General features: G+C 38.1%; 1 protein-coding gene across 4 annotated transcripts; it reads right to left on the reverse strand.

The window, feature by feature from the left end:
* Positions 1 to 1,876: 1,876 nt before the first annotated feature.
* On the reverse strand, positions 1,877 to 21,756 carry LOC106150912 (uncharacterized). 4 transcript variants are annotated; one of them, XM_087000569.1, is made up of 8 exons: positions 21,461 to 21,756; positions 14,934 to 15,030; positions 12,972 to 13,050; positions 5,381 to 5,542; positions 5,066 to 5,134; positions 4,505 to 4,638; positions 3,513 to 4,257; positions 1,877 to 2,706 (listed from the first exon to the last, which is right to left on the reverse strand). In XM_087000569.1, the coding sequence occupies exons 1-8, from the start codon at positions 21,497 to 21,499 to the stop codon at positions 2,601 to 2,603; spliced, it is 1,431 nt and encodes a 476-aa protein (XP_086856695.1). In that variant the 5' UTR covers positions 21,500 to 21,756; the 3' UTR covers positions 1,877 to 2,600. The 4 variants fall into 4 exon arrangements, with proteins under 4 accessions (XP_086856695.1, XP_086856696.1, XP_086856697.1 ...); XM_087000570.1 differs by lacking the exon at positions 21,461 to 21,756 and adding an exon at positions 15,326 to 15,515; XM_087000571.1 differs by lacking the exons at positions 14,934 to 15,030; positions 21,461 to 21,756 and adding an exon at positions 13,478 to 13,956.
* Positions 21,757 to 22,289: the final 533 nt, after the last annotated feature.

Consider the following 22,289-nt stretch of genomic DNA (forward strand, 5'->3'; position numbering starts at 1 on the left):
ACGATACTTGAGACTGCAGTGCATTGTAGTTGGTGAGCACTACCAATGCTGTGAAACAACAGCAGAAATGGTCATCGCTTGAAGAGTCATTACTCAGTGTGTTTTCAAATAAAGCGCAAAGGGAAGATCCAGGATTATTTAAAGTGGGGGGGGGGGGGGGGGGGGGGTCGCAGATGCCAAGCCGACCCTCCCTTCCTATCTCTTTGGTGTGGGGTTTGGGACCCGCTGAAGGGCCCCGAAAATTTTGGTATTTTAAAGGGCGAACAGTGCCATTTGGTACAGCTAGTCAAAATTCTAATTTCAAGAGGGGACCATTGGTGTGATTTTTTTCAGAATCCGAAGGGGGGGGGGGGGGGGGTCAGGACCCCCCTGTCACCCCCGCCACTGATTATTTTTTATATTTGATAGTAGATATACATGTATATGCACAGATATGCTTGCACATAATAGAAATCTAATACTGCGAGCAAATGGGCGTGATTTAATCTATAGTAACACAAGCCTGTTTAATATCATGATGTATATCTTGGGTTTGATTGATTATAAGCGTCAAGAAACCCAAAGAATGAGGCTGAAGAAAATTACTACAATTACTACATGTCAATACTTAGCAATTACCATTGTCCCACTCACTTCCTCAGTTTCAAGTAGGTCAGAAACTCGAAACTCATCTAGTGGTTCAACTTCAGTGCAGTTTTCTCCAGGCCTCTAACCGACATGTCAATATATTAATTTACAGAAGTTTCCGTTTCCGTTGGGCAGAAACGGAAATTTCTACATAGACATAGGTTTTATTCTCCAAAGGAAGCACAGTTCAAGCAAAGTGCATTGCACCTGAAGCCCAGTTTCCGCTGATCTTTTTTCTGTCTCTTCTTAGTGCAGTCTGGGGCCGTCATTTCTTTTGGTACGTGTACATGCTAGACCAACTGGTATTCAATTGCCCTTGGCGTGTGCACATGTAGTAGCGGTGATCGGGTAATTGTTAACAATGCCGTGGGGAGAGTGTTTCGTACACAACAAGAACTAAAAAACCTTCTCTTCGCTTATCTTTTTCAGAATGAATCTTACTTCCGGCTTTTGTGAACATATGTTGAAGGTGTGCCCACAGCGCTCGTCTGGTGATAACAGCGAGGAGTAAAATAAAGCTCAAACAAAACAAAAGGTATTATTTTCAATGGATGGATGGATTGAAGGGTGTTGCACAACATCAGTATAGACTTCAGTCAGTCACGCCTGTTTTGTGTCTTCTCTCTCTCTTTCTTTTTTTTCTTTTTGCCTATGTGTCACATAAAACGTTTCAACAAACTTGTTATTACGGTTAAGAGTGTCAGGTGCCATAAATTTACAACCTCGATCTTGTATCAGATCACTTTGCATCTCATTTTTTTCATCTAAGTGCATTTCAATTGTGACAAAATTTGTTTGAATGAACTTGAAAGAAACATGTCAATGTTTCTGCCATTTACATCCGAGCAAACATTTCTTGTAAATCAAGTGCCATCTTGGTTTCGCTGGGTTATGTTAGACTTCCCTTTTATATCCCCCCCCAATCCATGCTGACAAATCGCACCGGCTTACATGTGAAGGATCATGGTTGTATAGAACAGTTAACGCAAGTCCCAGTAAATTATTCACACACACGCGTGCACGAACGCACACACACAGGCGCGCGCGCGCGCACACACACACACACACACACGGGGATAACAGGTGTCAAAGATACATCAAAATATGACATGAAGCACTCTTAAAGACACAACCTCATTAATACCAAGCATTTTGATTATAAAAGAGGCGTATTCAATTAGCGATGGTCAACAAGAATGACAAGGAAAACTGCGCGGAAATTGAAAAGCAAACAGGGTAACAATTCTTTTAAAGTTTTGTTCAAGATTTTCTCGCAAATAAAGCAACAACTGCAATTACAAGACAATTACAACATTTTCGTCATTTTGGTATACAAATATGGAATGTCAACATGGACGGTGTTCTAAAGATGAATAAGATAAAAAGATATATCAGAGAAGATTATGGCGTAAGACGTCTTAATAATAGTCTTATCATTTCCATGGAATTAACTTACATGGTTTTCCAGATGGAAAAACATCAATTTATTCAGATCACTGATATGACCCGAAGTATAGATAAATATTAAATGACACTTTGTCTGATCACAAACAATAGAAGCCTCTATGTGAAATTTTGGAACTACTCTTAAAACAACACCAAGAGATGAACTGATATAATGTGACCTCATACCAACTGTATCACGGTTACGTGAGCCAGTAATAGGTGAGGTCAGTAGATAATTATAACTTCTTAATCACTTGATAAAGCACATGCTGCCATTTAGACTAGACCGACATATTTCAATAATTAGAATTCAATTAAAACAATCTGAATTTGTGAGTTATTTACGATTGTTAATTTCGCTCTGTTTTGTATGAAGATACCTTCATTAACAAATGATGTAATTTGCGTACAGCACAATCTCTAAAACAAGATATTTGAGAACATCTACATAATGTTCAGTTCCGATGTTTTATCGTCTGCCTCAGTTATCGTACATCTGATAACTGGTTCCTTCCTTGTCAGCTAGCCTATCCCCTAAACGCCGTGGAGTGATAGCCATGGAAGAAATATTTCTTGTGATAAACCATGGAGTCCCGGAGATCTGGAACCGCTTCTGGGTGCAGCATGTGATACCTTGAAACAGAGGGCAAAATACTGTGTTAGCCAGTGGGCGCATTAGTCTCACCTTATTCATTTGAAGAAAAACTGTACAAAATGGAATTATAACTAGGTTATTCTTTATTAACCTTATATCGTCCTTTTAACATCAAAGAGAAACCCAATGCATTCCATTTCAGTTCTGTCAGCGATTTATCATTAATTAATAACTGGAGGACTGTTAATTAATCCAACTAGGGAGTTATGAATCATTGTTTAATTACCGTTTGGTTGCATTAAGCAGGAGCTAAACCATTAAGATCTAAAAATTCATAACTTTCAAGTTGCCGATATTCATTACTGGCGCCTAATGGTTATTATAGCAAGCATTTAGATCTGTGATAAATGTTGTGGTGTAACATTGATTTGAATGCATATCATTAGATATTGTGTTGTCTCAAAACTATTCAGAGTGAGGTGGTATATATGGTTTTGTTTCAGGATCTAGAATCAATTGCATTATAGTGAAAGTGACAGTAGATTTCGATGATAAATCCATAGAAACCCAAAGCTATTTGTTCGTCAAAGGTGGTCTTGGTATTATCAGTCAAAAGTCTTCTTTTAAATAAAGCAGCAAGGTTTCGGAGGGGGGGGGGGGGGCGTGGGGCAAAGAATGTACTTTTGTTTATTTATTAACTTATCTTATTGTATTTAACCTCATGTATTATCATTTAATTTTATATTTTTATTATCTGTGTGTATGTTTGGGTCGTGTCTTTTATATCTTCTTTTTTTAGAGAAACGTCTTTGTGATTGAAATATTATAGTGCATCAGATCTTACTTTTTATGGGCGTCAGTTTTGAAGCAAACACCCAATTTCTGTGGAATATTGCTCCTCCACCACTTTCCGTTCTTATCAATTATGCATGGCGCAGGATGAAGTTGGTGTCTCCAAAACCAATTGTACTTGTCCGTCGCTTCTTTCTCTGCATGTTCACCGATTGGGACGGGTAACCAGGACAAATCAGGTCCCATGGGCACGTGAATATTTTGTTCCGATGGCGTAAGTGGAGGTAGAATCGGGAATATAGAAAAATCAGCTTGTGCACTATCCGTTTTCTCATCTAAGAAGTGGACAGTTTTCTTTGGATATGGCGTTTTGCGATTTTTGGCCGATTTATTGTTGCCTTTCAGTTGGTTACGGGCGACGGGACTGCAGAGCGTTTTTGTTAGTCCTCTTTCGCAAATTTTCAAAGTCACGGGATCTATAATGTAACATTTTGGAGGCCAGCAGAGTGCCAGACCTTGAAGAGCTTTGGAACCTTCTGAGCAATCTCTTGTTGACTCATCTTGAGGCTCGCCTGCTTTCTTTCCTTCATTGTTATTGCAATCCCCGATTTCACCTTTCCGATCTTTTTCTTCTTCATCGTCATCCTTTTCATCAGGCCCGTGGGTAAAGTCCATTAATTCATCTTGTTTTGGGGGATTAGGATCAGTAAAGGTGTTCTGATAGCCGGAAGTCAGGTAAACTTGTTCGTGGTAGTCCGAAAGGGCTTGAAGTGTGGCGCCAACAAGGGGAAATTTACCTACAACAACACGTTCATGACGCAAATAAACTTGCTTATATATTTTGAAAATCATTTTGTACACGATCATATCATTGGTTTCAAATTTTAGTTCTTATCTTTGCCAATAATATTCTTATCTGAAGTTGCCAAAGCTTCTATAGAGCCATATGGAAAAAACACAAAGAAACAGATTTTTTAAAATCAATCTGCAGTTTTTGTAATGTCCTATATCCTGACACAGTTTCTGCAGCAGAGGTCTCCTTACCTCGCTTTGCCCAGTCTTTCTCGTGGTATGGAAATACCTCTTCTTTAGGTATATGAGAGGTATAGGGGTGGAGGTCGAGGGCAGGATGCGCTCTAAGTCGCGGCAAAACAGGGAGATCGAGGCTTTTCGGTAATCTGAATTGTTAAAACGAGAAAAAATTGCAAATGAATTCTTAAATTTATAAGATTGGTCAAAAGAGATCCATCGTCAACTACTTTTCCTTACGCCACTCGTCATTGAAGACGATTAGTATAGTATGTGGACTGTCTTGCCAACTGGCGCCATTTTGTGTTTGTGGCGGCCAACAGGGTAAACATGAAATATGTTACCGATACTTGACAAATCCGTCTACAAGAACCTAAGCCTCGGCAAATAACACATTAACTTAGAAAAAAAAAAAAAAAAAAAAAAAAACGCATGAAAAAAACCCCGATAAAGTGAGGTAGCTGATTTATAACTTGAAACAGCAGTATATTGCAGCGCCATTTGCGACATTTAATCATTTCATCTGTCAACTCAAACGAAACCTCAAACGTTTTATGATATGTTCAGATAACTCGCCTTTGGTCATTTAGCCTGCAAGCGCTCAGTTTCAGCGGTGTCAGATGGTAAGGCTGTGTACCTGTCAGACTGAAAATAAAAACCTTTTAGTTGAAACAGATTTTATCAGTATAATTGTGAAAAGTTGATGCAATCATGGACTTGTAATAACGATTTTTATTATCATTATTTTGAAATAGTGTGTCTAAAGGGACTTCACACAACCGATTAACATATGAATTAAATCGACGATGAAATATTGATTTCTGTGTTAAACCGTTGAAATTAAGGGTGTTTGCTGTAACTTAATTCTGAAATAACAACCCCCATACTTACTCTGGAGGACAGCCACTTCCAAAATGCCTGTGACTTCTGCTAACAAGGAGGTCCTTGACACGATACGCGTCCAGAAACGGTCTCTTGCCTATGCCCCCGTAATGTGTTACATTTTCTCCCCATGTTTTACCACCGGGTGGCGGGCAGGCGGATACCTGTAACCTATACAACAAACAGAAATGTCAAATTTTTACTGCCTCATTTGACAGCGTGTTGTGTATGGTTATGTGAGTTTGGTGTGTGAGAGGTCTTTCTATCTATATATACTCTGAATTCGCCAGTCTGGTGTGTCTTCCGATGTTTAGTCCAAGAGACTGTTTGAATTTCATGGAAGTCCCGTTTGACCGGTTCGATTGCTGTTAATTATTTCTTTTCGATTAAACAATTTCTTGCTCATGCAACCAAGATAAGATATAACTTCAATGATAAAATTAATAAATTCATTGTATAAAAAGTGCGTTTACATTAAAGATGGGTGGACTATTCTCATTGCGACCCTCATTCGTCTAAGCAAGCATAGACAATAAATGCAATCTTTGTTTTTCGAAGGAAGACTTTTGCCTCGGGGATGACAGCAAGGGGAGGGATATAGGGGCTACTTTTTCAGATAAGGTTCGTACTGAGAAAGAATCGTGCTATTTTCAATATGACCGTGCCTTAAAAGAAGTAATCAAAGAACACGCATATGTTTTTTATTTAATGTATATTATTTACCCTATTGATGGCACTGTTGTTCGTCGCCGTTGGTATGGGGTGAACAGATCACTGGAGAGATACGACGGAGATATCTCTGAAGTGAACAGTGTTGTCTCTGAACTTTGGCACATATTGGCCACTAGATTTGTAGGTCTTTATTTTGCCCTCCTTTACGAACGCTCCCTCCTTACAAAGCAGAAGACTTTAGCAAATCCAGCGACTACCTTTATTCAGGAACTTCCATGATGATCTCCAAGGACACTCTGAGAACGTCACAGAGGGCTTATCTACGAGTCGTCAACTGTGACGACACAATATAAATGCGATATTCGACTTTGACGTCACGGTAAAAATTTATGCTACGTGTTGCAACTGTGACGTCACAGTTGCAAGTTTTAAAGGTTACAAAGTATCAACATCCATTTATCAGTGGTGTTGTAGAATATACACTAGATCTACAGTTACTGGAATTCAAATATATTTCTAAAGAAGTATAATTCAATACTCATTTTTGTGTAGGCCTACTTTTTGAGATTAGTGTGATGTCAGTGTGATGAAAGAGTTGCCATTTTAGAGTTTGCCGCCGATAAACACACACTAAGTATTAGGTTGTTATAATGAGCAATTCTGAATAAATTGCAATGCATATGCAGTTATTTTTGATGAAGAAATTCCAATTCAGTAGGCCTACATCATACATGTTATCCATGAAAATATATTTGTAAATACGATGTTTTTGAATTCAGAAAATATAAAATAACTTGTAAAATTGATGTCGAGGAAAATATTAAGGTGAATAGGTGGCAACAACTGCGTTTCTACATGTACTTGGAATACAAGAAAACCTTGGGTGATCATTTGTACACTGCGTGCGTTCTCAGTTAAATCTTTCTTCCCCTTTTCTCGTCTCCACCCCCTGCCCCCACCGCGCGCGCGCGCGCGCACACACACACACACACACACACACACACACACACATACACACACAGAGAGAGAGAGAGAGAGACTTGCGATAGAGGTGAAACGTAAATAAGTTGGTATCCATCCTTTCCCCAGCACATGAGGGTGTTCATGACGTATTTCATTAATGAGCGGTATTTTGTTTTTGGGTAGTTTAATCCAAGTAACTGGTTGCGCGTTGATGCCACATCTGGCTAAATAAATTGACCTAAAAATCTAATCTGCTGTGTTCAAGTGAGCACGATCATTTCTCACTAGAAGTCAAAATGCCAGTTTTGAGATAGCTTTTGATAAAACCTCCCTTGGGAAGTGCGATTACCATAAACATGTTTGCATGACCATTTGCCATGTAATCACGAAATTAGATCACTGTCATTATCGCTTATAGTCTTCGTCTCATATCTGCCTCACTATAAAATATCTGAATTTACTTTCTGAACACACAACGCACACGAAGCACCTTCAAATGATGAAAACACAAAAAAAAAAAATAAATAAATAAATAAAATAAAAACTCCTGTGATTTTCCTGATAGAAACCCTAAGTAAATTTAAAATACCTTTCACACAGAGAAGTTAAAACGATGTGATTTTTATGGCTGTAGAAAGTTACTGTACTGTATAGTATAGTATGGTATAGTGGAGTCATACTTGAGCCGCGACTGCAGCAAGAGTAAACAAGTAATTCTCCATGCCACGATCTCTGTCTCATTTACTGACTGAGAGTTGTTTTGTTCCAGGATTGAATTTTTATATTAAAAAAGAGAGAATGTAAGGACTTTGACATCTGAAAAATATCGACAACTGTCTGTCTGTCTGTCTGTCTGTCCATCTGTCCGTACTACTGTTTTTATGAAACGTGTGCCACAGGCATTCTCATGGTGCTAATATGTACTCGTTTCTCTGAATATCGAAAAATTGAACGGCAAAAATAGACTAATTGAACCATCTGAAGAGTATAAATCAAATTTGATATCGAACAATTTTGTAAAAGCTTCATATGATGGGTCATTAGCCGGGCAATTTAACCCCCTTCCCACCAAAACACCGATAAAATTTGACTTACGAGTCATCGGGAGTACATTAGATGAAAAACAAATGCAATAAAACCAATAACGACGACCATTGTCATACCGAAATTACTCGTCCCTTTTTAATTCTGAAACCACGAATATTGGTGCCAGCGATTTCTAATTCCTAACATCAATGACCTTTTCTTACCACTGAAGTCGACAGTTTGAATATCTATTTCAATTCAAACGCTTAAGACTCGCGGACGCCTTTGTGATTTCATTATGAAGACATAGTGGCAGTATTAAAGATAACCTTAAGGAAAAAATTATCCGAAACTAAGTACGTATCCTAATAACGCGGCGCCTGATGTTTTACGACGTGAGTTATGTAATGGAGAAAATTTCCATCAAACTAAGAAATGATACATTGCAATAAGTTGATATTGAATGCAGGTTGCTTTCTCCAATTCCATGATAAAGAGAATGGATGATATAATATCTTTGTGCTGCAGTATGTGTGACTTCCGACACTCCTCATTTCACCGAAAGTAAGTAGGCATACCTGTTATAGTATCTGGTGGGGGCGGTTGAGACAAATAGCTATTTACTATGGAATCACACAGGACAGTCAAACCACATTTATCGATCGTGATATTCCGGGAAAAGCAACAGCCAATTTGTTCACCAAAGGCAAAGGAAATTGATCTATGATTTATCATCAATATTGTTGGGCAATGTATTTTTAAGAAAGCCGGTATTTCTTCCGTTATTAGGACATTACAGCGGTTGTTCATCCGCAAATAGTTTCAAAACATCTAACGCTATTATAATTCGTTGGTCCTGACACTAAGAAGAACATAACTGCCTCAATCTTAACCAGAATGTCTGGCAAGACAGAATTCTGTGGGAGAGAGCAAGAGATAGTGTGTTTGGAATATGCCTACATGTGTGTTTTATCCGCTAATACTTAAGATTGTATAATTATATTATTATTTGATTATAGCATTTTTGATTTCATCATCGAGGCACATTGCCTTAATGTATGGTGATTTCAATCATTATTGACAACAATACTATCATCAAATATTTTCAAATCTTTTGACCAATTTAACTTTATTATCCAAAGCAAATGGGGTATATTTAATAGATACAGAAATTGCGCAACAAACTGAAGTGTAGAATAAATATGATTCTGATCGTCGTAAAATTTATCTACTGTATGCATATCTTTTGGCGAAAGCACGAACTATATTTGCATGTTTGGGCAATGCATACCCATCAAATTGTATAAAGTACCGTGATGTATAATTCATAGAGAAAGAGAAGAGAAAGTGTGGTAAAATGGATTTTTTTTTTTTGCTATTTAAAACAAATCCACAACAGTTTGCTGATTGATATTTTAGATTCAGAATTCACCAGTTGTTCAAGGCTTCGTTTTTTCTGTTGCTTCCTCCAGAAACCACACTAATGTATAGACAAATCTTTAAAATAGGAATAAAGATGACACGCAAACACTTCGAATCCGAAATAAGTGGTACTTGACGGCCCCATGCCCAATTAACATTTATTATGCATGGCTCGCACTCTATGCTGAATTAAGCATGTGCCTACTTAATTCGTCTATGTGAGTACTTTGAACTATGTCATAAAACCCTGTATTAAATTCTCACTCCAGGAATAAACATATCAAACGATATCTCCAACAAGGATGTATCCTATTAAATCTAATGGAATGTTGTCGAATATTGTTTAGTGAAGTCAAAATATCGATGTTCCAGATAAATATCTCAGAAACTGCTGAAACATGCCCAATTACATATTTTCTAGACTATCCGTGATAATCATCAAAAGTCTATTTCCTGCATCCTTTGCCTTGCACGCGTCCAGTTTCCAATGTATGCACAGCGTGCCGTATCTCATAGTAAGAGGTGATATCAAGTAAAGAAACGGAAACTGCTTCTAGTAAGTTGGCAACAGACGGAAGTAACGTGGGGTTCCTGAGGCCTGCGTCTTCCTGACAACCGCCGGAGCAAGATCTGTCTATTTGACGAACAGTTTGACGGAACACCGGCAGTAGTTGCTGAACCAGAAGAAACACCTACAATTGAAGCCGTCGCAGCACCTTGAACTGGGTGTGTTGCTGTTCAAGGCGCAAACTTCATTGGCACCTCGGCAACGGGTTTTTGGTCTGAAACAGATAGAAAAAGACTCCCCAATTAAGAGTGTTTTCACTTGTCTTACAGTCATGGATCTACCTAATTTAAATGATTTGATGTTATTCATAAGGGAACTGGTTATACCTGGCCATGGTCACTAACATTATAAAAACTCATTTTGTAGAAAGGCCCTATGTAGCCTACCGTCTATATTATCAATTACTAAGTTTGTATATAAATCATTCTACAAACGACAGAATAGTAAGGTACATGTACGTTATACCATGTATTTCTTGCTGTCTCCTCCATCCCAGTGTACCACAAACTTTCATGGTCCTATTCACAACAAGAAGGAAGGCAACAAAGAATATTGGTTGTTCGAGATTTGGCCAAACAAGGCTGCTTTTATCATATAACCCCACTATTCTAATCATTTTAACAATGTAACAAATTGTTGCCTGTATTAAATGTTATGCCCTGACAGTGGATAAATATATACATCACATATTCAAGACAACTCATCATCCTAAAAAGTATGATGCAATGAGTCAGCAAAAGTTATTATTTATAAGCAATTTTGCACAAACTCGTTTGTGGGATTGCAAATACTGAACTTAGATCTGCCAAATGCTCCAGGGCAAATAGCATTGTCAGTGTCTGTCAGTGTATAGTTAAATAACATTCAAGCAGGTACGAATGAAAATGCTGCGTGACACTGCCTCAAAGGACTGCCACACAACATCAACATAAAAGATATGACCGGTATAACGTGGCAGAGAGTCCCCCATGATAGAGAGTCCGCCTCCCATTCATTTGTACAGGTCAGCCTCGCCCTAGATTTTGACCCACTTAGGTCAGGCTAACCCTAACCATTATAACTATATGGAGGGCGGACTTTCTGTTACACGGACCCCCGGTTTCGTTACACCGGCAAGAGGGTTCCTTTCATGAAAATGTGGAATTTTTTATCCCCCTAGTTGACCCACCTTGAGAAATGGCTAAGAAACAAGATGAAATTTTGATTTACAGCGGGCATAATCAGGAGCGAACTGTTGAATGTTGAACTAGTCAAGTCACTACACGCCGTCTCTTAGCTTATAACATTAAGAACTATTGACATGTGCCTGAGTAAATTGTTTCGATGTATTTTTTCGCAAAACGGAAAGAAATTTTGTACCTACAATGCCACTGGGATGTAAATCATGCCTTATATATCTGAGCGTAATGGTTTTTTTGATTTTCCAGACACGTATTGCACTTTGTCTTATCCAGTAAAACATGGCATGGCAATCAATTCAGTTATACCCATGAGGGCACATGTACTACTGATAAAAAGATGTTCTGATTTATACGGAGGCCTACCAAACCAAATTGGACCTACACTGTACTGATTATTACACAAAGTCAGTCTACTACTTCTTCCTTTAGGCGAAGCTAATACCCCTTCTTGGCAAACAACTTTTTAGCTGTAAGAGGTAATCTCATCAGCTTCACATGAGTTAAACTTAATTAGAATGTAAGAAAAAGCATTAAATCTTTAACAACAATGCCGACTGGGAGGGTTCTTTGAGTTAAAAAGGTCGCCCACTTCCAACCGCACTTCGTCAGAAACGGTCCGTCTAGCCATTTTTAATCCAAACCTTACATTTGGTACTAAACTTCAACTTTCACAACTGTGACACAGCAAATAACAATCGAGTCGCAAAATCGCGTACAAAAGACCCTCAGACTTCGAAACTCATTTTATCAACATTTTTAGAATCTGTTCTTCACCAAATTCCTGGCTACGGTACTGGCAAAGAAACGATGCCAATAGAATGAAAGTTGCCGAAGCGCATTAATGTACACAATTTGTTGTAGGTGCTTACTGCTGTTTTATCCACACGATCCATTCAGTTGACCAAGTGACTGATTTATTGGTTTACTGTGAGCATTGTGAAGGTTTGGTAAAAGATGCCAATCGGAATGGATTGGAGAGGTTTAGACTGTCGCATTTAATTGTGCTGAAATTTTTACCATTTACTGATCGAGGATTGGCTCTACTTCGAAGAAACCATCTTAGTTTCATGTACAGAGCTTTCTTTTCCTTGGTTTGTCTAAATAGGTTCCGTTATTTTGATATTGGCCATGTTACTTGGAAGTCACCTTGGACAGTCACAGCAGTGAAATCACATGTGTAATATCTTGTATTTAGAAATAAATGGGTTATTGTCAGGTTTACCTTAAGTCCAACACGATAAAACTGTAACGGGCAACAATTGCGCTTCAGGAGCCACAATGCCTTGTTGTCTTACAAGAAATGTATAAGAAATGTGGCCTTGGAACTTTTAAAGGCAATGAGTCAAACAGTGAAAAAGGTGTAATCCATTTTAACCTAAAAACATCTGTTTTGCCGTTTACTTTATGAATGAGACAAAACACAGGTGTCGTAGTATCATCAGGGCCAAATTTTAACAAACACAGAATTGCACTGCATGTGGGCACTGTTATTAAATTACTGTCTTAAAGCGTGTCAAATATGGTTTCCAGTTCATCAATTCACTTCATTGCGATAATGGAGAATTCTAGTCCAATAAGTTGTTTCTTCACAAGCTGATTTTTTTTCATAAAAGATTGGCAATTACGTTCATGCCGTTTATCTTGCCCTTTTAATTTTGAATTAAGTAAATGTTTTTGATTGGGCATGGAAAACGTGATGACTTATATTTACGTTAAAGATCACAAAGTAAGGCACACCTTCCCACGAAGGCAAGAAAGGCTTACTCACCGGTTGTATCGATATTTGTATTTAGAATAACGGTTATAGTATCCTCGGTTGGACTGGACTGGATAAAAGCTGCTAAGACCTAGAAATATATTGAGAACAAATGAAAATACACCATAGCAATATTCCGCAAAACATGTTGCACGATTCATTCAAAAAGTCGTTTTAGTATCTATCTGTATGAAACCAAGCCTTCTAAATGAAAGTAAACTGACAAGGAAGTTAACACGACGTATATGTTAACATGTGCTTATTTCTACAAAACTATAATGGGAATGAGTGACAACCACTGGTAATCTGAGAACTATATTGGTAATCTGAGAACTAGATTGACGTTAAGATTTATAAAAATAGACCCCCGAGTCATGTTAATTAACATCTATATTGAGACATAGCATCCGAGCGAAAAACGAGCGAGTTCTCAAAGAAAATCTACAATGAACGAAATTGGATACGTTGCACGATTCATTCATAATAAAGCTATCGTAGGCATACTTGGTTTCACTTACGTTTCGACATTTCAATACTTGGTCATTAGTCACAGTACGTACGTCAATTATGTATACATGTGTTAACTGCCAAAAACAAGAAGGATTTTTCAGTTAGATAAAATAAAAATGGACATCTATTCATCATGTCTAGTGGAACCGTTCACTGACATTGTTCGTTTGAGTCATAATTCATTTTTATGCTTCCTATACTGCGGTTTATTTTTACAGTTTGCTCGTGGTTACGCAGTTACGGGATGAACAACAAAGTGATTAGAATTAAGCACCATTGGCGTCGATGTTCTATTGATTGCGTAGTAGACGAGGTCTGTCCACTCAGATAACTTGTCTCCTAACCCTCTGGGGTATTCTTCACAATGCAATGTCCTAATTGAATGACCAGTTGGGAATGAGAACCGGAAGGCATCTTTAACTTTAGATTTGTCATCATAACGCAGACATGCGCCGCCGAAAGGACAAATGGTAAATTATTGACGAACTACTTTAACGGTTCATTTGCAGCGCCTTGTGATGTGATGTAACAATTCTTTTTTTGTCTCACTATTAATTCAATCTTCCCATATTATGCTGAACAGTGTTTGGCAGCGTGGGAAAGATGTGGCATTACCATACAAATTGGTATTAAAGGGGCAATTGCTAAGGTTTCCTAAACTGTTTTTCAACTTCCTACTTTGTCTAGCTCATATGCAGACAATTGATGGCTCCACTGAAATAAAACAAAGGATATTCATCGAATCATTTAAGGCCACTGCATGAGTGCTTAACAAGGGAAAATTGACCAGTGGGCAAATAAGATATTCAGAGAGGAGATTTCGCAATGCACAAATATGGCATTGATTGTGAGACAAATATGGGTAGATATTAATTTGTCAAAGCAGAATGCAGGCTGAGATTTTGCAAGTGGAGTTTGGAATATGCCTTTCCTTAAGAGATTTTAGACACACGTCGTTCCAATGGCTATTGATAAGTAAGCAACAAATGGCCAGCTTGGTTTGCCTTATTAGTGTTTGTTTTGATGCTTCATAATATTGGCAAGAAGGTAACTTCCTCTGGGGCCTATGCTAATCCTATTTATGTATACATGCACACCATTTGCTTGTGTCACGCTACAAGAATAATTGAAAATAATTGGAAATGAAATAATTAGAAATATAAATAAATAAAATAAGATTAAAAAAACTGATGCAAAGGCAAGTATGCCATAAAACCCATGAAAACTGTTAGGCTTTATAATAACACCCAATCGTATGTCAAGTTTGGTCAGATAAAAACATATCTTTCAAATATTTTAATCCTCAAAATATCTTTCTGAATGTCCGGTGTAAGTTTGAGAAGGCAGATACCAAAATTGCCACTGATTTTTATGTAAAAGTAGGGTCCTATGTTATGGCGAAAATTTTGAAACGTCAATTGTCCCCTTCGATAACTTCAGTCAAAAGTGAAACTCGTATCTCACCTCTGAATCTGTCGTCTGCCCCAGCGAAGGTTTCCGTCACTTCACTGACCAACAATGCAGACAGTATCACAGCTAATAAGAAGTGTCTCATGGTTATCTGAAAAAGAAATGATACGCCGTATTAGTGGTGCATTTCATTACAATGGCGTGGTATCGTGCCATTTAAAATCAGACGATACTGAGAAAATATCATTGTTGCTGGCAAGATTTTAATCGTGTGCTTCTACAGTGAAGACTTTCATTAAGTTTTCAAATAAATGCCCAGTAAAAGGGCTTATATTACCTGGTAAAACTCATGTATAGAAACATAAATCAAAAACACATTAAATTAAATTTGTATACCGCAGACATCCAGAGATGTATATATACATACATATCTTGCAAATACTTACATCACGTCTTAAATATATTCAAAATATTTACAAAACACGCGTATAAATCGCATGTACATGTGCAGCATATATCTAATCGTGAACTGACACTGCTAGCTAATGTGGCAACGGTGAAACACAGCCCTTTTATATATACACGATCGCGCATGTGATCAGCGACGTATGCTCTCTACCAATACGCATTGATCAAATGGTAGCCTTTTTATTATCCGAATTACGACTGAAACTTGTAACAGCTATGAGGTAATTAACCCCACCCGATGTGGAAATTAACAGTGGGCTGGAGGTTAAGTAAACCAGGAAACTGACCGATTCCTATCTCATTGAGAGACTAACGCATTTTTAATAGCTTAGTATGGTTGAAAACTTACGAGAAAAACCTATAGAACTTGAATACCTGGCACGATGAAGAGTGACATGATACTGATCATACCAACTTGTGCTTCAACAACTTGGGTTATGAGAGGTGTACAAGTTGCAAACTTAAAATTCAATTCATTTGAAAACTCGTGAGTTAACCAAATCTCGAGGGGATGAAAATAATTGATAGGAAACTTTTTAAAAATATTTTTAAGGTCTGTCTAGCTGGGGTTGTTTCCAAATAATCACCAACAATATAATGTCCTCCTGTATGGTATAGCTGAAAGAATACATTCTGAACAACATGTGACAATACCGAACGGTTTTGCCACGTGGCGCATTCAGATTTACACATCGTACCAGACGGGTCGGTCCAACTCTGGAATCAGCTTATTCAGTTCACATTAGTTATCCCTAGCTGCTCGAGGGTGGCGTGTCAGGCAATAAGTCTGATTCCACTGATTGCATTTTAGCGAGAATACCCTGCAGAGTTGGACCGACCCAGCTAGTGCGATGTGTGCATCTGAATGTGGTCATAGAGACTTATGCACGCACATTCCTGTGCACACATCCTCAATCACAAACCTGTGAACATGCGTAGACACGAATGCACATATGTGCAAACACAGATGTACCGCTTACAAACCCATTCAAAAGTGGTCAGGTCTAAAATAAAAAATTAACGTAGGGGAACACAAATCTCCAACAATCCGTAAGAGAGTAGGTTTATCTGCCAGCCCACAGAGCTTCCTCGTTCTGTTCACAGCCATTTGTAAGCAATTTAGACTGATGATTAGACCGCACTGTGGCCAAGAGCCAATAAACCTACATAGGTCTACCTCATCCACCTTCATGACAGTCGGAAGAGGATTGAAATTAATATATTGATCTATGAAAACAGAAAATGGAGTTAACGTGATCCTGAAATTACGCATACTTTGCCATTTCATTAATAATGATGGCTTTAGGGCCAAGGGAATGCGTATGTATGGCTGGTTGGCGGAGATGTTATACGTGGGCAGGTTTATGTTTTACCCCCAAGATTGCAGACATTTTCTGCTTTGATTGAACCACCTCAAATCAGATATCGATTCTTGACAAGATAGCATTTGTCAATTTTTTGTTGCTTACAGAATGAATTACGTGACTTTAAAACTGATTCCTCGATTAAGTCTTAATTTTGTAAGTGACATCGACACCATCGCCCATTATTCACAACGCCCGCACAAATGCCCCAGGCTCACCATTGAATTTCGTCTGATGACGAACTTGTTCTTCTCTTGAGCTTCATTGTATCCATTAAACCGGTTAGATGAAACGAAATCGCTCATCATGGTTAGTTTTAAGCGTGTCTGTACCACTGCTTTCAAGATTAATTAATTCTAAGAATCGCATGGACATCAAAAATCATAACTAACCTTCAGTGGACTGACGCAAAACATAGATTCGCCATTTGTTTCAACAATGCCAACAAAAGTAACACGAATGAACAATAATTCTTGCAATTGCTTTATTGCAATAGTTGGCCGTTTGGTTATTCTATGTTAGACTTCAATAGGGGCCGTGTCAAAGACAGACATCAAAGAAAACTCATTGGAGGAATGGACGCATTTCAAAAGGTTGACAAATTATAAGAACACAGATGACAAATGCAACACACGGATAAATGAGTTTTGAATATAAAAAATAGTAAACATGAATGGTAAAGCAATGAAATAGCGAGCCCAAATTACTGGACGTAATTCAATGGACGATTATTGATGTTTGGATAATTTATAGACCCTGCATTTGGGAAAATTGACAAATTATTATCAGTCAAATTATAGACACACATTCGCGTTTCAATAACATTAACCTGGTAAGTTGACGTAATTAATTATAGCAATTTGTTATTCTCACCAAAAGCTGCCAATGCAAGTATGTATAATCCCGAAACTTATAGCGAACGTAATTGGGCTATAAAAGATCAATTTGACTTACAACTGAGATAAAAGAACCATAATTATTAATTCTGGTTCCAAGCACAAAACCGATAAACTAGGACGACAGTTATAATCTGATAACCATATTTCTTGGTGCTCTGAGAACTGTATAACAGACACATAAGTCTGTCCTAGTGCATTTTGGATGATTTACAGTATGGGTTCATGCAAAAACCCTTATTTCTCCTCTTCTTACTTATCGGAGAGAGTTAGGCTGTACAATGACTTTTGATATACTCTGTACATAATCTACTTTCGACGTTTGGAAGGCAGCCAATGGACTTAAAGAATGGATCAGACAGGAACCAAATAATTAGGAATAAGAATGTGTACATAACAACTTTTAACAAGTTATTCTACGAATTGTAATTCTGTCCTATGCACTAATTATTGACATGTTATTTAGAAAAAAAGAAAAAGAAATCATCACACAGAGTTCTTCAAATGAGGCATTCGTTTGTCAAATCCAACGTGCGCAATGCTGTCTGAAACAAATCTTTCATTTAACAAAACTTCCCCTTGATTTTGTAAACTGCTGTTTTATTGTTAGTTTAAACTTGCGGAATAACTTCAAACCTGATAAAAATGTAACTGTTTTTCTTGCGAAAACAAACAGACCTCAAGATGCAAATGAAATCAGTTAATAAAGGGCACGGGTTTTTACAAACCCTGTCCAGGTGGAGAAGTCATATAAATACAGATATAAACAAAGAAAACTAAAACATGTAACAGAATAGAAAAAGACCACATACTTCTTGTTAACGCCGTTTCGAAAACACCAACAACTAGATTTATATTATTAAATTAAGTAGATTTTACTAATGATCGGGAAAGGGGATAATTTCCAACACGTGGATCAATACGGTGGTTGCCCCGTACTGGCTACTTCCCTGATGGTCTATTTGTGATTTGTGGCAGGAACTGCAGCGCGTTCGCATTGGTTATTAAAGTCGTGACGCAGGGGCACAAGTCTTGCACACCTTTCCTACCGGGCCACCCACCGATACACGAGGATGAACACACTACATCACGCCCCTAATCAGGGCAACTTTTCTTTCCAGGAATGGGTCTACACTGGCGAAATTCTGAATCACAAGCTCCTGGATCGCTTCTGCATTTTATAAGTGCGAAATAAGATTATGTTAAGAACATGAAAAAAATTGTGTTATTAAAAGACCCCGCTCCCATACCTAGATCGGTCCAGCAGGACCAACTCATCTTCGAGGGGTTTCGCACTGATTTCAGCTTAAGCGGCTCTGATGCCTGGCACGCCTACTGAAGCTGCTAGGGGGTAATTAACTATCATTTAGCAGCTTCAGTGGGCGTGCCAGACATATAAGCCGCTTAAGTTGAATGCAATTTAGTGAGAATCCCATCGGAGATGGGTCAATCCTGCTAGATCGATCTAGGTATGGGAATGGGGTCTAAGCTTTTTCTGCAAAATCTGAAAATGCACAGTCATTTCTTCCTGTTATTATCATGCCAACACTCTTTGAAAGATTAACAGGCATACAACGTTTGGAAATTTACCAAGACTTTTGATAGAAAGGCTGTCTGTTTGTATTTAATTTCATTTCATTGTCTTTATTTAATCTGTCTGTGTGAAGGGAGGCAGACATGCTGAAGATGCTTGCTGAGATAAAGGTTCAGGCGCCCCAGGGTCGAACCAGTGAGCCAGAGATCGTTGTCTAAACGCAGCAGAAAAATACAGTGTCGGTTTTCCATACATCAATCGTGAAAATGATTTCTGGGGCTGTTCATCGGAGCTGTCGGGGGTTAATTGTGAATCAGTGGTCTGAAAAGCGGGAGAAATAGCTACATTTTTGCTCCAATACATCCGTAATCCTAACCTCAAGATATCTTCCTAGTCATCCCCATCTCAAGTTTTTCTAAGTGCTAGTTTAATTTGAAGTAACGGCAAACAAAGTGTGCGGTCAGTAGCCTGCACTTAGATAAAACAGTTTATCAAGTGCGACAAAACATTTGTTTTCTTGCCAGATGGTAATTTCGACTGGTCATTGTTCTTGAGTGCAAAAAGGTTGGTTGACCTAGGCCGACCACATTAAATGTAGATCAAAGTAAGTTTTTACTTAAGTGCATTGTTTAGATTTTAGAGTACTTGTGGTGGCATGCCTCCCAAGTTCAAAAGTGTCCACAGGTGAGGACTTAATTTCAGTCGTCCAATTATCTAATAAGATTTTCTTTCTACACCTCTGAGAAACTCAAACCTTTCTGGGCTTGATTGATTTTGATAACTTTGATTTTTACAAATAATTTGTAAATAAACATGGCACAGGCACAATTTATTTTCCTATGCATATTTGCAGTTGATGGTGTCAATTTTTGTATATAATTATGTTGTGTATGAGCGCGTGTGTGTATGTGTGCGTGTCACTATTGAGTAAAAGAGACACTATTCCCAAATGCAAAATCACACAACTTTAAGTTCTGCTATTTTCTCACTTACGAAATGTAGACATAAGGCCTACAAAGAACACCAAGATTAAAACACGCAAATGCACACCTCTCTATGTGGTTTTGCAAATAAAACAATCGATGTCGTTGAGGGCAAGGGGATACATGTGTGACCAGTACAACTGGGGATATCCCCAAGGAGAGCACAGGGATGTGCTGACGTGATGGGATTGACCCCACTCTCCTGTAAATGGAACCTTAGCTCAGAGAGGCCGCTTTTTTTTTACCAGACCCTGGATCTGGTAAGCGTATTCAGATTTATACCAGCTTCAGATTGTCTCAAGTCAACAATGATTAGATCGAATTTTTTTTGCTCTGTTTTATGGTTATTATATTTTCTGTATAGAACCACAACAAAATTGAAACTTTATACCATTATGTTTTGATTAGATACAAAAGTTAATTTTAATCAAACCAGGCCTTTGGTGTTGCAGTTTTGAATAAAGAAAAGTTTGGCATAGTCAAACGACATTTTATGGCGACAACAATCTCCGGTTTTTGTTTTCTGAGAATTAATACTTTGTAGCTTATTTACAGAAACATTTTAAGTACAAATGTACCGCCATTTTTCACAAGCTCGTACATGTGCACACAACTAGAGAAAAAATGACAGAAAAAGAGAGAGGGCCATCAGTGCTACTGAGTATGCACACTTTCTTCAGAAAATTAAATCAATCGCACTTTTCATACAACATGGGAATATAATTAAAAAAATCGTGACATTATTTATCTGCTTTTTAGTTCGATGGTTACCACACTAAGAGAAAGATTTTTCGTACAGAATGCAAAGAGAGTGGTTACATGTAAAGAGGTTTCCTGTGCAAACAGCGCAGCTGTCTTCTTACGATAAATCCTTCACTTCTTCTTGAAGATGATTTTCAGTGAACGGCGTCTTACTCATTTTGCCTAGCAGCAGATTAATGTATTTTTGACCTTAACTAACCGACTTAGTTACAGAAATGATTAGATAACCTCGTATTTGCTCTGTCGGGCGTATTTTCATCGTTTTCCTCTTACCAGGCGAAAAAAATATTTTATGAAAAAAAGTTTTTTCTCTGCAAAATTGACATCGTGAACGTTGTAGTAAAGAAATGCTCTCCTGTCAAAAAAGATTATCACAAAATTTGCAATAAATAAAATATTTTCCAATGTTGCCAGTAAAAATCTTTTTAAAATCTCTCCGAAGAGCGAGAGCAGGTTGGATGAGTGTAACGAGCCTAGTAGTTATTATCTTGTCTCATGAGATAAAACATATACCTCATTAGTACATGCAGGGCAATAAAGCTTTTGTTAATTAGACATGCGAACACCGGATTACCTTTCTTGTGGTCAACTGCTTCAAGTATGAGCACAGCATATTCGTCCGTCACTTCCTAATCCGACTTGACTAAGTGCGCACCTCTCATCAATCGGTAAAGTAATGATCTGTTGATAATGTAACCAGTGTTCGCATTTAAACCCCGTCACTCGGAAAATCGCATAAAAAACGGCAACAACGCAAGCGAAGCAGATCTTGGAGCCGCCCTGTGAGTAATTGGCAAACTGCATGATCACAAGCTCGAGTGTGTTCCGTTTTTGTCGAAAAGCTCATACGTCAATACTCTGATTCTGAGGCCCGCTGTGTTATTTCTGGTTTGTCAGAAAGTATATCAGATTTTATCAGACATTCCCCTTTTCGCCCCCATTATACGATGGATACTGAGAGATGAATTCTAAGTAGAGGTAGGGCTGCCCATGACTTATGGCACAAAGGTATCATGCCTTGACTGCTAAAAGTAGTTTTGTGTGTGATGTAACGATTGATTGTATGGCATTGTGTGAAGCAGTTTCATTGTTGCTGAACAAACCACGATGGGTCTATTTTTATTGCCGCTGAACCAGGAACATGATAAAAGATACTTCCAGGCACAATACTGTACTTGTTTAACCATTGACACGCTACCTTTCTATCACTTCTCTACCACGCGTGGCATATTGTAAAATAAAAGAAACTACCTAGAAAATAAGAAAAACGAAAAACCACACTATGAATGAGAACACTGGGAGAGATTCTGTGACAATCCCCATTGAGTTACAACAGACACGCCAACTGCTTTGCGGTTTTTGGCATAAAAAGAGACACATTTCCAAAGGAAGGCAAATCTCGC

The sequence above is a fragment of the Lingula anatina genome, chromosome 1, assembly GCF_051362555.1.
Source record: "Lingula anatina isolate TDL-2025a chromosome 1, LinAna3.0, whole genome shotgun sequence".
Lineage (NCBI taxonomy): Eukaryota > Metazoa > Brachiopoda > Lingulata > Lingulida > Lingulidae > Lingula > Lingula anatina.